The following is a 16,184-nucleotide window of genomic DNA, read 5'->3' as shown; positions in this document are numbered from 1 at the left end:
CCAAGATGGCCGCCTCCCTGTACATTTTAGGGCATACCTCCAAGAGACTTTTTTTCGTCATTTGGGGCGTTCTACCTACCTGTCAAGGTTCCACGCTTCTACGACTTACGGTTCGTCCTATCTCACGTTAGGGGGCGCTGTGGAGCAGTTTGGCCACGCCCACTTTCGATTACATTAGAATCCCGCGATTTCACACGGGGGACAACTTTCTGTGAAGTTTGGTGAGTTTTTGAATATGGGAAAGCCTTCAAATTTGCGATCTCGGAGGGAAAAGAATAAAAATAATAAGAATTCCACGAAATACAATAGGCCTTCGCAGCGCTGTCGCTGCTCGGGCCTAATAAAGATTTTTAGATCCCCTTCAGTGAAAGCCACTGACAGTTTTCAAGAACAGATTCTGTCCCCTGGGTTTTTAGACTCAGTAACACGTTAAGGTTCCTTGTACTTTATGCATTTAAAATACCATCACCCTTTAGCCCTTTATAAAAAGACCATTTGTAATGCAGATATAAATAAATGGCCTACTATATATTTTAGAAGCTGGCTACTTGTTGAATTATTCACTCGTTCCCTCCATCTGAAGCATCCATTAGTACCCTGAATGTATGGAGAGCGGCAGTTGTTAAACGCCTGTTGAAAGCACGTCGGCTATTAAACAACTCCAGTTGCTCTCAACATGAAGTCAGACTGAAGTCTCCAGAAGCCCCGGTCCATCCAGAATTCAGCCGATCATTTTAAAGAAACCCTAAATATCTGCGCTCCCTACACTTAACCCCTTGCGACTCTCCAAGCATGGAGAAAAATTGTCCTTATGAAGTTTCAAAGCTCAGAGAGAATAAGGTTTAACAAATAATGGGCAGTGATGAGTGGAAAACACAGACTTTAGTGATTGTTATCCTAAATCTGAAGAAAGGCATGTGCTGTCAAACATGACTGATTTACAACATCGGTACCAACAGCAATAGAGATATATGGTGTAAAAGATGAAGCAGGTGCTCAAGGACGTCTGAGGAGGTAAACATATAATCATGATGCAGCTTTAATACTGAATCAAAACAGATTGTTTTTTGGATGTCAGTATACTGGTGTCAGTGTGGGAAATGGGCTAAATGTGCGTTTCCTGGCTAAAAGATCATGCTTTTACCACATTATTGGTTTTTATTTAGTCATCCAGCAGTTTTTTTTAATGTTTTATTGTGCAGCTTGATTTCTGTTGGTGATTAAAGTGCTGGCTCTAGCTCCAACTATTGTCCTTATTTATAAAAGGGCTGCAAAATTTAGGCACCAGAGGACGTATCTTGACAACAGCACAGAGCTGAGGTTCATGCCTGACAGAAACAGAGTGGGAACAGGAACAAAAGGAGACAAGAGTGTCTCATACGGATGATTTATTCTCGTGTTAAAAAATCTGGCTTAATTTTCTTGCGGAAGAGTTTTTTTAGCGTACTTTTTTGTAGTGTTTTGCTGAGCTTGTAGTGCTCTGTTGTTACAGAAATACAAATTTCTTGATTCAGCAGAAGATGAGATTCAGAGGGTGAGACATCTCTACAAAAAATAATCTGAAAGAGAGTTTAAAAAAAAATGGAAAGACACAGTGCCAAATAACATTTACACAATATGAGATTAAAAGTACAATTTGTTGTTTTTGATTAAGCAAGGAAATAAACTTTACAGCTTTCTGTTACACAGAAGTACACAGCTGTGGACTATTTTGTTGTTTTTTTTCAGACCCTGTCAAAACTCAAACGGTGGGCAATAATGTTTATAAGTCAACTCAATTCAAGATGGTGGCTACAACTAATCGACCTTAGCAAAACTAACCCTAACCCTTCTTCAGTGTTACTTGAAGCGGGAGATGCAGGTGGACTAAACTGCCATCACTTCACTGTGGACTTGCAGTTTCATCAAAAAAGTAAAAAATAAAGCATCTTGTCTTGTCAAAGACACATTTTGTGAAAAAAGGTCACTGAGCACCTTCAAAAATGTTAATTTGTGTGCAACTTAAAAATCATCATTTGTTTTATTTTATTGTCAACAGAACAATAAAACAACTAAACAGATTCACATCCATCCATCCATGGATATCCCTGAACAAAGAATATCCCTGCCTGACTGATGCTAGATTGGAAGAATATGTGGTTATCAGTGAAGTGGAGGTAGAATCTGTGCCACTGCTGACTGAAATCACAACACTTTGCATTTGTGTGGAAGAGATAATTACATTTGCTATAAAATATTCAGTGGGTGGGTAAGCTTATAACTCAGTGCTAGGAGTACAAAAATGATCCAGTCCTGAAAAACCAAAAAACCTTGTTGCATGCTTCTTCTTTTTTTAAGAACAGGTGTGCTTTTTGCTTACTGTCAACACATTATTCATGTGTGTCTCTTCTGTAGCATCCTAGAAGCTTGGTTATCACCACAGGGTGCATTTAAAGCATACTTGCCCATCCTGGTTTATCTATGAAGGAGATAGATAAGAGCGGAGCGCTGCCAGGCCAATATGGATGAAGAACATCGGGTTGAAGGCAGAACCCTCAGCCAGCAGAGCAAGCGTGCAACTAGAAAGGATGAGCTTGTGTGTGTTTGTGCAGGTGAAGCAGACTCTAACTCGACATGTGCCGAATGTGAGCTGCTGTCCAACACAGCACGAGGCGATCATAAATATGTTTCTTGGATAGGGGCCATGTTTTACCTGCCTGTGCTGAACAGGCAAACGAATACACTAAAAGCAAAGCATCAATTTGAGTCTAAAACTGTTGCTTTAACGTGAAGGTAGTCTTTTTGTAAAACTGTAAAATAAATCAACGCATCACATTCTGCTTGATTTTTAGATAGAAAAAAATGAGGTGCAAAAGTAGTGAAATGAAGGCAGCATTTGTCCAGAAGCAGTGATTTATTAGTTAATAAGCTTGTTCCTGTACAGTGTTGTGTGACCTCAGCAGTTCCTACTGGGTCAGACGTAAAGGCTAACTGATTGCTTTGTGCTGATTCTCATTTGTGCTTCATTTTGTATGACATGCATGAGAAAAGTCATATTGAGTGGGCACCTGATGAATTTAGGCTGCCCTTTATATCCTCCTTTCTCTTTCTCAAACTTATTCCTCATTCCAGTGTCTATATCGCTCTCTTGCACCTTTCCCACCGATTATTTTTCCGTGCACTTCCTTCCAGCATAAACGCCACCTCCAGACAACAACCAAGTACGTGGAGCTCATCATCGTGGCTGACAACAGAGAGGTAAGCAGAGGTCACAACCTCTTCACCTTCTGTGCAGAATCCATGATGAAACAGACCCCGAGCTCACATGCTAAATGGCCCTTTTCTCATGACGCATGGATAAGACGGCTCCATTAAGGCCATGTTGTCACCTCTGATGTGTCACTAACTCATCTGTGTCACTCCTCGGCTCCTTCTGCAGCCTTCTGCATACATCATGGCAGAACATGACTCACAAATGAGGCTTTAAATGCTCTCTAAGCAATCCTAAATCTTCAACTTAACATCTTAAAGAGAGGAGAGTGTTCTTCGCAGGCATGAGACCTACACTGTAGGTCAGCATCACATGATTATAAAGCAGGAAAACAAATAACATGTAACCTGAGAAAACTTGCTAAACTGTAGGTAAAATTAACAAAACAGTGGCTAAAAGCTATAACTAATTAAACCATACATCAAATAAGAAAATCTGTAGGTAAAATCTAAAATTTGCTAAATCAAAGCTGAAGACTAAAATGAGCAAAACTGTAGATAAAATTGGAAAAACTGTAGCCTGATGCTAAAGTTTGCATAACTGTCTCTAAAGGTAAAAATAAAAGCTAAAAGGAGCCTAAGAAGGCAAAAAAAAAAGAGAAGCAGATTTCAAAGAGCACAATATTCAGAAGGAACCCGAAGAGATCTCAATGTGTTTCTATGGGGATTTTCTTTTAAATAAGGTAAGGTTGAATATTTTGTGTAATAGTATAAAAGCTACAAAAATCAAAAATCACAGCACACTATTACCCATCAAGCTGAATGTTTTGATTTATGGACACTTAAAAATAGTAGAGTAGTAGTAGAAAGGAACTAGCATAAACAGGAAAACAATAGTGTGCATTATGATTCAGCATCAGTTATTTCTTTAGCTTAAAAGCTTTAACAAGAAGCTCCTTGATGATAACAAGTGCTGCAGAAGCAGTAGCTGAATTAACGCTTTGCGAATTGTCGCCCAACACAAAACTCAGCGTTGAAAATGTTCCAAATTTGTGCAAGTTTCTTTTTTTTCTTTTTGTGTGAGCATAATAAACATTCAAGAACACACTCTTTCCGTCCCTTTCATGTTTTATTCTGTTTGCTTGTGCCGTTCAGTTTCAGAAGCAAGGTAAAGACATGGAGAAGGTCAAACAGCGGCTGGCTGAGATCGCCAATTATGTGGACAAGGTAACAATTGAAGGAAACGAGTGAACGTGGGGTTGGAATGTGATTTATTAGAGGTCACATCAAGCCTGGTGAGAATTATGCGACCTGTGAGCAGAGGCTGATTGGATTATGAATGGAAGATCGATTTCAGAACTCAGCTGAGACATGTTGTAAAGAGAACAGTGCGAAAGATTGTGCCGTGTCAGTTGAATAAAACAGGAACAGAAGATAATTTATTCTTAATAGGAAGTGGTAGTTTGAAGGACCTCAAAGTCCCTTGTCATTTCATGGAACAATTTTCATAAAATCTATCTGCAGATAGTAAAAGAAATGAAACATAATAGTAGACATGTCTCCTACCCCTTCTTCCCCCTACCCTCAGTTCTACAGGGCTTTGAATATCCGAGTGGCATTGGTGGGGCTCGAGGTATGGAGTGACGCTGACAAGTGTCCCATCACCCAGGACCCCTTCACCACCTTACACGAGTTTTTAGACTGGAGGAAGGTCAAATTATTACCTCAGAAGCCACATGACAACGCCCAGCTAATCAGGTAGATTATTTAAACCAGCATTTCTCAATTCGCTTAAAAGGAACTCAAAATTAAAGCACTTTATATGGCATTTATCTTCTTAGAGAATATAAACGACAGATGTAGTGTCACCTATTTGGTTTTGGCAGTGGTTTTCTGAAACCAGACATGGTCATATTAGGAGTGAAACTGACAGAAAACATGTGCATACTTTTACAGTAGCAACTTATCCATCACAATGTAACCACATCTTCTAAAATAAAACCCTTCTGAATAACCCTTTTAACTCAAAACTGGACTACAGTATTTTCCAGTGAGTACAATTTAAAAGTTTTCACCAAAACCTTCAAGAAAAATGTTTGTTGATAAATTAAATTTGGTTTTGTGCTTAACCAGCCATGAGAGGAAACCAGGCTCTAATCTACGTGAGACAAAAGCACAGTTGTTTTAGACCAGGGGTGCCGCTCTCCTGCATGTTTTAGATGTGTTCTTGCTTTAAAACACCTGGTTTAAATGGATGACTTGTTGCCGTGCTCCTGGAGAACATGATGATTTGGTGAGGAGGTAATTAAACTATTTGAATCAGGTGCGTTAGGCAGAAAAACCTAAAACTCCCAGGACAGCGGCCCTCGAGGCCTGGAGTTTGACACCCTTGTTTTAGACAATACATCCCAGTCCAATTAGTCCTCTGCAAAACTGATATTGAGATTGCACACATTGATATTAGATATGGATACATTTCTTTTACGTTGTGCAGCCCTAGTGAGATGGTAACCACTTTGTTCTTTTCCTAAAAGTTTCAAAACAAAGCAACTGGACTTCTGTTCTATAGTAGAAGACATTTTGTTTCCTGTCTGAGAACTTTTTCATTTCAAAACTGGAAAATGCGGAGTTCCAAGCTTTAAACTTCGAAGACCCTAACGACGCTCAGGAGGGAGAGGAATGAGTTTCATCTGCGTGTCAGTTTAGCTGCATAAACAAACCATCTCCAGATGAGAAGTAAAACATCTTCAACTGCAGAGCAAAAGTCCTGTTGCTTTGTTTTTACAACCTTTAGGATTTGCCATGTCCTGGTTGACTAAGAATACACACCAGCACTTTGTTCTCTGTTTTTAGTGGCGTGTACTTCCAAGGCACCACCATCGGAATGGCACCCATCATGAGTATGTGCACGGCAGAGCAGTCGGGAGGAATTGTTATGGTGCGTCAATTTACTCAGACTTTCAAATGGTTTTAGTTCCTCTAGAGGGCAATACATATTGGCAGATCTCCCTTCTTCCTGCCTTGTGTCCTTTACTCTGTTCTCCCTCTTGTCCCACAAAAAAACTTTTAAATATTCCATTGGAGTTAAAGTTGAAAGAATGATTCCAGAGCTGATATTGCCTGCTATCAACTTTAGGGCAAACACATCATTAAGTCCTTTTATAGGAAGGTCAAGTGAAAGGAATATATGGTATCAGTGATAAATCAGTACATATCGATTGCATGAGTGGAAATGGTTTGCTTTTTAATGAGGTGCAATAAACGAGTGAATTTAGGGCTACAGTATGTCGCAGCCTGAATGAAAATGCAGGGGTATGACCCATTACAGAGCTGCAATCCTATACGTTGTGCTTTAATGTTGCTTTAGCACAAACCATGGTGTCATTTTACTTTCACTGTCTCTCTCTCTCTCTCTGGAGATGATTAACATCCTTCCTAAAGATTGTTCTCCACTTTCATCCTCTCAGATTATGAAGTTGGGACCCGATCATTATGATAAAGTGTACATGCACCCATTTTTGAGGTTGAAGACGAAAGGATTAACCGCTGACGTTTTTTGTTGGACAAATCGCAACCATCTTGCCTGAATTTCGTCTCTTTGTTTAGAGAGTACTCTTGGGCTCATTAGTTCAAAAGTGCTCATTATTATTATTCTTTTAAGCAGTTAAACTAAAAGAAGACATCTGGAATCTCTATGTAGCAGCCATAATTGTTTTGTTGATTTAATTGGTGCAATGAAATGCAGCATAGATGATTTTCATGAAGTGCCCTCTTGAGTGTCTCAGCTTGGTCTGTTGTGCTTGTGTGTTTTTTTTTTCCAGGAAACAAAATCAGAGGTTGTTGTTGTAGTTTTTTTGTTGTTTGGTTGTTTCATTCCCATTAATCCAGGCTGCTGGGTTGGATCGTAGTGCTGACAGCTGATTTTTGTTCCTTTCAAAAGCCCCCAGCAGAGCGGTTCGTCAGGCTGAGCTCGACTCGTGCGGCTCTGCTGAATAATGCACGGTGTCAGAAAATTCCAGAGGCAAGGTGCTCTGACACGCGGCTCTGCATCCATGAAGAGCTGATAGCTCCTGCACCTGCATTATTAATCTGGCCTTTTCATGTGTTCATGTTCGACACACCTTGCAGGAAATCCTCAGCAGCTTTCAGTCAACACGTCACCGCAGCTTCATCTTTCTGCTGCTTAACTTTTAAACAGTTTATCTGTGATTCTCATGTTGTCCTTTTAGAGCTTTTTTATGTGCTTAGTGGCTAGTTATTGCCCACCGGCGAAGGTGATACGGTTTTTGCTTGTGTCTGTGTGCCAAAAAAAAACCCCTGTGAACTAGTGGTCAGATTTTACTGAAACTCAAAGCGTCTACAACTGATTGACTTTTGGAGTCAACCTCATTCAAGATGGCTGCCACAGCAAGGCGGAAACTTTAATTTTCTTCTTTCTTTGGGAGGATGTAGCAGCACATGTGGCCTGTCAGAATTTGCTTTAGCAAGATGAAGATCTGTTTGTTTTTACAGAACCACGATGTGGTGAAAACACTCAACAAAGCCCAGATTCGTCTGAATTGTTTAATTTGGGCAATTTGTAATTATGCTCATTTGCTCCAAGTCCTAATTCTTCAGCCTGTCTAATAGGGAGCAACAATTTGCTTTGCACTGAATCTTTTATATAACGTTATCAAAATAATCTGTTACTAATTACCTTTCTGTGTTTATTTCTGCGTCAGAGCTGTCAGGCCAACAGATTTCTTTTCCGCACATTTTTTTTCACGCCTAGAAATATGAAAGTAAGTCTCATTGGAGAGGTAAGATTTCACTCTGGTCCATTTTTAGGATCATTCGGACAATCCTCTGGGAGCTGCAGTCACTCTGGCCCACGAACTTGGACACAACTTTGGGATGAACCACGACACACCGGAACGGGGGTGCGGCTGCAGAGTGACAGTGGATCGTGGGGGCTGCATCATGACTCCTTCCACTGGGTAGGTCGCATCATTCATCGACGCAATTAAAACTCAATCAATCTACAAGATGGATTACTCCTTATTCTTTGCTGCACTGTTTAATATTTTCTTACCTTTTTTGTTGTTTTTTTTCATCTTCGAGTCTCCAAAACCACAAAGAAATACATAATCACGATGTGATGTAGTAGTTCTCCCTCAAAGGCCCAGATTATGATCTTAGGTAAACATCATTCCACATGTGCTCCCTTTTATAATTTATTGTCTGTTGAGTGGTAAGCAAATGAAGCCTTTTTTTTCATTGTTGGTCCATTGAGTTTTATAGCGGATTCAACAGCTGCACGGATGCCCCGAAGCAAACTGACTCACTCTGAATGAGGGAAAATCAACGGGTCATTGGCAGTGCATGGTCCAGACGGCACAGTTTGACAAATTCTGATACAAAATCGAGTCGAATCTTCAAAACATGAGACGATATTCAAGTCTGCACAATTGTTTTGTGTGTAACTAAATGACAAGACTGAAATATCCTGTAGCTGCAGAAATTTGGGGGATGTTCTGGTTGGAAACTGCAGCCAAGGTCGGCTGGTGTGTGGGAGCCACAGACGAGTGTTTATGCTGGAAACATCTCTCTGTATTTGATTTGGACCGGACCCACAGAAAGCACAGGAACACTCTTCTCAATTATAGACTTAGCAAACAGCACAAGGATGTGAGGTTTACAGATTTATATTTAACCCTGACTGAGGGTTTCCCTGGGTAAGAACTTTGCCAAAAATGGCAACGCATTGAGCACAAAAAGGAGAACGAAATGTTTGGTGAGGTGTAAATAAAATATTTTTCTCTGTCAGTCGTCCTGCAGCTCTGTCTGTCGCTATCATTCTCGCCTTTTCACAGTGAAGCTATTCTTTGAAATACACGCAACTTTAATGTTTAAAAATCTCCCTCCAGCTTCGAATAAATAGTTAACGACATCAGAAAACTTTCTACTATCCAGCTTTTATCACACTGAAACTGGATCACAGGTCACATGTAGCACAGATAAACATCAGCAAATATTAGAAAAATGAAATACTTTAAATCAACTTGAATTATAGAGAGAAATAAAGGAAGATATGTTACTTTGTATTGTTCTGCTCACTTCTGAGGCATTTATGGCATTCGATTAGACAAGAAAAATATTCTATAATTCTATAATTCTTCAATGTAAGGCATATTATTTGACATAGGGATGTTTAATTAGGATGAAAAATAGGATTCGAGACCCAAAGGATTTTTGAGAAACATATTCTTCTGAGGTTAAATCCAGGTCAGCATCATATTTTCTTTGGCGCTGTGCTGCATTTTTTTTTTTTTTTACAAGTGGATCTCAGTGTGCTTGTAGTTTTATGGCGTAATTTACCACATGTAGCTGAAATCACCTGAATGTTGCCCGCTGTAAAAAGTGGCTGCCAAGTTTTTCTGTTCAGGAAATTAGGTCTTTTCTGAGCACAGCGGGATCGTACCGAGATCAGGCCTTGAACGAGTTTTAACAAACTGATTATCAGACTCTTGAAAAGCTCTGGCAACCCTCATCTCCACTTTATTAAAAAAAACTAAAGTCTCGTATTTTACTTAACAGGAAGAAGAGCCCCATCTTGCTCCTATCTTGATTCACATCAACCATGACCGGTTTTGTTGTGGCTTCAAGAGCAGGAGATAAAGGGATGCAGTTTGCTCTTGTTAAACTGTAGTGGGGTGTTAGGGATCGTTAGTCGGATGTTTGGCGAGGGGACAATCAAACTGCAAGCTGTTCCTGAACCAGCAGCACATCTGCAAAAAGCACCGCTTGTTTCCTGTTCAAACTGGCCAAGGCCAAATGTGACCCCCCCACAACTTCTTTCCATCTGACTCTCCATTCCGCTGATAGCTCTAAACAAGAACAGACTGGTGATTCTTATCATCTGAAATTATTTCCTCTGAAAGCACACCAAACAAACCTTTCAAAGCCTCTTCAAGGACACAAAGACACATATATGCATTTCTAAAAACTAATGCAGAAACTTCATATTGGTTTTGTATTTCAATATATCATGCCTCTTCTCCATACTTGGGGTCTTGTAAAGATGGTTGGCTTTGAGTTCATTAATTCTGAGATGAAGGAACCTTTGATTGTTCCATTGAAGAAAGTCAGGTAATAAACTGAGGCTCGGGTATTGCCTGTCTGCTTCCAGGAGCAGCAGCAGCTCCAGAACCTGAGGATCAGTCGGCCAACGTTGGTCTCAGCACTCTAACGATGGAGTCTGACAAGTTCATCTTCACGCAGGAGAAAGTGGGGGAGCAGGCCCAGGTGGCCATCGCTGATATGGCTCACCCTGATAATCCCATTCGCTGCCCAGTATGTGCTCACTTGCTGTTTTTTTTTTTTTCTCGCTGACTCTTTTTTTCCTTTTTCTTCGACTTGTCATTCATCAAGGAACACCATTATTTGAACACTTTTTATTTAAAGAGGTTTATGCTACGTCAAGATCTTGCTTAGATTTTGTCAGACAGGTTACAAGGCTTTGTAATTACTTCACTATTCAAGTATATTTTTTTTCATTTCAAAATAAAGTAAGTTAAAATAGAGTTTTAGATTCTCATACATTTCTTTCCAGGGTGAATCTTTGCATGTTTTAACTGTAGTGGAGCTTTATATTACTCACATGTAACTTTAATTTTATGTGAACATTGTCAGACTTTATTTGACTCTTTTAGTTTTTGTAGTTCATCATGTTTTCTGAAACAAAACCCTGGTGTTGTTGCTGAGCTCTTTCTCCATTTAAGTTTGGGAAATAAAACTGATCACTGCTTTAAGGTTTTTCCCTTAAAAAAAAAAGGCAGGGAGGATATATCAGGGCAGAGAAATGTGAGGATTACAGCTGCATTCTCAGTAAATCATAACTTTGCAAACGCCTGACTAAAAGAAGGTGGTTTCCAAGCTTATAAAAAACAACCACAGAACTGTCTGCTGAATTTGTACCAAAAAATGTTGGGAGGTTTTGTTTTATTAATCATTACACCTTCATAATGATAATCAGTTTATTTCATTTTTTAAATATATACTTCATATTCCGTGTACATAGTTCTTTAAAAATTTAGATAATTGAATATTCAACGAGAAGATGGGACGCTTGAGAATTGAAATCTCTTTTTCAAGCATGTCCGTGGCGTAATAAAACAGTTTAAATTGATACAGCCTAATGAGTCATGCATGCTGAGCTGTCAATGGACTTATGAATAATCTGAAATCACAGAATGTCAGTTCAAGGAACTGAATTAAAATGTATCTTATGCCTGCAGTAAAACAGCATCTCACTGGTTCTCTTGCCTTATTTAATTAGATCTACAGGGAAATCAATGTGAAAATGCTTTTCAGTACCTACAATGTAGGCCAGACTGCCAGATTCAGAGGGCCAAAACAGATTATATCACCTAATGTTCAGAATATGCGGCACAATGGATGCAAAGTGAATCAACAGTACTAAATATTTATCATTTATCACTTTAGTTTGGCATCATTCAGATGTGACTCAAAGTCTTTCATTGGGTAATAAACTATGGCAGTAGAATCATAAAAAGTCACATTTTGAATTCTCTAAAAAGTGTTCCCAGAAGTGTTGGGAAATGATTTAGCCAATGTTCCATCAGAAAAACTATGTTTTTGAATAAATTTATGAAAATATGGCCACGTAAGCTGTGCTGAACAGGTTTTCTTGAATTCTCTGTGAGCTATAACCGTAAGAACTAGAAATGAGAAGCGTTCCCTGCCCACTAATTTTATAATAAAATGTCTTGAATTTCAAAGCAATATTTAGCCTTAAGAGTGTAGTAACCATTAATGACGATGGGGATTATTTTCCCTACAGTCTACAAAAGCATGTCACGCTAATTAGTTTTCATGTTAGTGCCAAGTTTGTGAAGGTTTGTTTTTCTACAATTTGGGTTTTTTGGATCATGTTTAATATAGATTTGAGATTTGTTGCTATATTTTTTTACCTAACACTACATTACACTGAGTGTCCTTTATTCAGTTTAGTGGAAATATTTCACTGAAAAAGTCTGCAAATCTGAGTTTCTTATCCGTTTAAAACATTTGAGAGTTTGTTTGTGAGTTGTCAGAGATTATTTGTGTTTTAACAAACTACTTATTTGCTCTAATCCTTCTAAAAATTGGAGGTAATTGTTTGCTGTGTGAATTTATTAGCTCATTAGTATCGTCACAGTATGGGAGAGATCGTGGTTGTCGATGACAGACCAGAAAATGATTCAGTGTCACAGACCTCACACAGATCCATCAAACCTCATCTCTGTCGCTGCTGCTTTGCCACAAAGATTTCTTTATACTTTATCATCGACCGTCGTTCCTCTGATGCTTTGGGGTTAACTATCAAACACCGACTGTTGGTTCAAGGTGAACAAAACGGGGCAAAGCTTGAAAGATTTTAGCCCGTAGTGGAACTGGAGCTCGATCAAGTGGAAAGCAATGGCTCCGTTTGAGACGGAACAAAGACGAGTGTTAAAGACCAGACGGAGGTGAGCACAACTCATCTTAAATTGAGAACAGGCTGAGAACAAGCTTAAGGGCCACAGAGTCATGCACCTTTTATTTTTTTGGAGGTGGTGAGCTGGACTTTTAAGCCACGGCTGGTTGTCCACAGTGTCTTTATTTACTGTAAGCTCCGTATGGGCCAACCTTAACTGGCTCTGAAAGGGGTTTTTAGTGGCTCTTGGGACTGCAGCTGCTTAAATGCCATCCAGTGTATTTCATCAGGGCCTTTGCCATCACAGACATTACTCTTTTTTTCCCTCCCCAGGACTGTTGCTGGGTAAACCAATTATTTCTGTATTGCCGCTCATAAAGAACAGCTGGATCCCTGAACCACTCATGTACTTCAGTTACTCTGAAAAAAAGGGGGGGGGGAGTGAAGGAAAACAAGGATGTGAGTGTTTATCATGAATTACATTTGCTCGTAATTGAAGAGCAGGGCTGAGTTCATGGAAATTGAATGATTGCAGCGAAAGGAGNGGGGGGGGTGCAGCATGACTGAGCAATTTAGGCTCCAGCTTTTAGGGCAAAGAGGAAATCAACAACAGAAGTTGCAAAGGAAGTGACCTTCCTGTTGAGCAGCAACTTTGACGGCTGTACATCAGAAAAAAGAGGGTGGGAAAAAGGGTACAATTACAAGTTTTTGTAGTTATTTACCTTTACTAATTCCTGTCATAAAAATTTTTCTGTGATCTTTTGCTTTAGCACAGAATGTTTGAAGCTCTACTTTCACCCTATACAACCTATGGACATGGTTGGGGGGGGGGTCCAGAAACATGATTTGATGCAAGCTGCCTCCCCACATCAAAGACAAGCCAAAAATGAGGTCATGTCAGAACATTCAAAGCGTTGTGACGCAGTTAAAACTCTATTTGATGTGAAAACGAGAGCAAAAGACAGATGGAAAGGGCTGCCATAACTGAGCAACATGGAGGCACCTCCTTCCTGCAAGTTTAAAACAATCACAAGAGATATTTTCAACAGTTTCCAAATCGGTAGGCCCAGTGGATTTCAGTTTAAGGCCCGGCCTTACACGAGTGGCTGACTTTAACTCAACAGCTCGAGCATTTAAACTCATGTTTCTCTGGTTTTAACACCTCAGAGAGTTACAGCCATTAGTCAGTACTTTAAAAGCACTTGCCCTATATTACGTAGGTCTGCTTTGTGTGATCAAAACAAGCTAAGATCATCACTGGCGGCAGATCTTTCAGGAGCTGTGTTTTGTTGGTTCAAGATGTGGCTTGCCTTGGTGTGTTTCACATGGATGCTTTTTACCTAAATTTAGATCTTGGGAGTTTTGGAAACTCTATTAACACATCAGACTTAGGCTGAAACCCATTTCCTAGTGTGGCCCGTACCCCTGTATCTTGGCCTTCGATTCAAAGTCACAAAGGATAGAAGTGAAATAATTCCACTATGAAATTGGACACATTCATCAAGGCTAATCAGTCGTCAACTGACCGGTTTCTTTTACATAAACAGAAGTAATGTTGTGTGATTGTTGTGATATCGAACATTTGGGTGATTTCATGAGTCATATTTAAATGACTCAGTCATTAAAACAAACTAATGAGGACACTTTTTATGGAATAATACTTTACCTCAACGCTCTGTAGCTTACATTATTCTAAACATGCATTCTGACTCTTTTGCTTGACATCCAGATGTTGAGCATATTGCAGCCACTCCTGCTCTTTTTTTTTTCTTTTTTTTGTATTATGCTTACTGCAAAAAACGTTAGAAATCCCACTTCTGTAATAAAAAAAATAGTTTCACTGGCCCTTTCAAAGGAGAGGAAGTCAACCGTTTCAAGCTCCGATAGGAAAGTGGGTGGCAGAAGTAGGAGAGGTGCGGAGGTATGATTGATGGCATACTTCACAATGCACATTTTGAAAATTCAAGAGCCCTTTATATGGCTTGTTGAAAGAGCTGACCTGAATTTCTCACTTCCTGTCACTTACCTGTGTGCTCGGAGACAAGCGCAGCTATAAATGGGAGGATTACATTCAGATTCGCCTATAAAACTCAGCCCCATGCTGATTTTTTTAACATTTGTAGAGTTATTAAAAATCTCATATGGTGCTTTTGTATCGTGTGGCATGCACTGAGAATGTGATAGAAATCTACACATATTCATGCACATTTTACACACTCTCTTTCATCCGAGGTGCTCTGTTATCACAGAAAAGCTCAATAAAGCCACATGAGGTTCTTAACAAAGCTTTTGGCAAGCAGAGTCTCGGGTTTTGTACTTTCCCTGCAGATCCAAAAGTTGTAATAAAAGCCCCCCCATTCTCCCAAATTTATGCCTTACAAATCTAGCAAAGCATTTTTGAGTTGAGTTTTTATAATTCTGTCTCATAACGTATGCCTAATCATATCTCCTTCACACGGGGAGATCTGTCTCTGCAGCCCTGCGCTGTTTGCATGCTGATGGTGCTTTCAGAGAGGCTGCTGAGCCACAGCGGTTAATTGATTTTGTGATTAACAGTAATTATCACTGATTACATCAGAAGGAGGAGGGCTCTCAGGGGCAACCTCAGCCATCGTCCTCCTTGCTCTGCGTGTCACTCACAAATCGTTTCTCTCGCTCACAGGTATCCCTTCCCCACGGTGTTCAGCAGCTGCAGCAAGAAGGACCTGACAGCTAGTTTTGAGAAAGGTGTTGGGATGTGTCTGTTTAACATGCCTGAGCTGAAGGTGCTCTACGGCGGGCAGAAATGTGGCAACGGCTACGTGGAGGAGGGGGAGGAGTGTGACTGTGGAGAACTGGAGGTGAGGGTGCTATATAACACAATAAACAGACTTTTCTTTACTTCAAACCGCCTACAAATCCAGTAAACAACAACACAACAAACAAACGCACAAGGACACAGGCAGAAACATGATTGCCCACCTTTCACCTTTTGGCATCGGGCGATAAAAATATGTTTGGTTCATGCAAGCACTTTTTTATTTATACTTATTCATAACCTTTCCACAGAGCTATCCCTTTAAAATCTAACAGCAAAGTTTGTATTTTTAATTTTTTTTTTTTTATTCAAACACCTCCAAGAACTGAGTTAAAGATCCAAGTGGGATTTTATTCAGCCTGAGAGCTGAAGAGGTGTTTAGGAGTAGTGCTGTCTGACTTTAATAAAAGTTGCTGAAAGGAAACACAGCTGACAGTTTCACCCTGTCAGCTGGTGAATTATTTAAGTGAATCCACATTGACATGCACATATGTAATGGTTGCACATGTTGCTCGCTCTTCCAAGGGCAGGATGCAAAACCGTGGCACAGCCGACAATTAGCAGAGGTGGGGACGTGGAGAAGACAGTTATTCTGATTAGGAAGGATGGTTTGAATTATGTAACAGCCCAAATGAGAGAATGCCTTGTTGTCTTCTGTGGTTTGTTTATATTTTTATTTTTGTGGGCTGTTCAGTTCAGCTAGGGCTGAGCTGAAAGTGTCTCTGTTCTTCAAAACAAAGA

The 16,184-nt window shown here is 39.8% G+C and overlaps 1 protein-coding gene across 2 annotated transcripts in view; it reads left to right on the top strand.

Annotated features, from left to right (window-relative positions):
• LOC108246095 (disintegrin and metalloproteinase domain-containing protein 12-like) overlaps positions 1 to 16,184 on the top strand; it is an 85,036-nt gene that overhangs the window by 56,029 nt on the left and 12,823 nt on the right. Inside the window, exons 7-12 of one of the 2 annotated variants that reach the window (XM_025002256.2) lie at positions 3,172 to 3,237; positions 4,345 to 4,416; positions 4,778 to 4,947; positions 6,043 to 6,127; positions 8,017 to 8,165; positions 15,309 to 15,486. In XM_025002256.2, coding sequence (XP_024858024.1) covers positions 3,172 to 3,237; positions 4,345 to 4,416; positions 4,778 to 4,947; positions 6,043 to 6,127; positions 8,017 to 8,165; positions 15,309 to 15,486 — 720 coding nt within the window. The remainder of the gene's footprint in view (positions 1 to 3,171; positions 3,238 to 4,344; positions 4,417 to 4,777; positions 4,948 to 6,042; positions 6,128 to 8,016; positions 8,166 to 15,308; positions 15,487 to 16,184) is intronic. The other variant, XM_037981011.1, reaches the window with a different exon arrangement.

This window comes from Kryptolebias marmoratus, linkage group LG17 (assembly GCF_001649575.2).
Source record: "Kryptolebias marmoratus isolate JLee-2015 linkage group LG17, ASM164957v2, whole genome shotgun sequence".
In the NCBI taxonomy this organism is placed as follows: Eukaryota; Metazoa; Chordata; class Actinopteri; order Cyprinodontiformes; family Rivulidae; genus Kryptolebias; species Kryptolebias marmoratus.
Note: the sequence above shows the minus strand (reverse complement) of the source record. Positions and strands in the feature narration are given on the sequence as shown.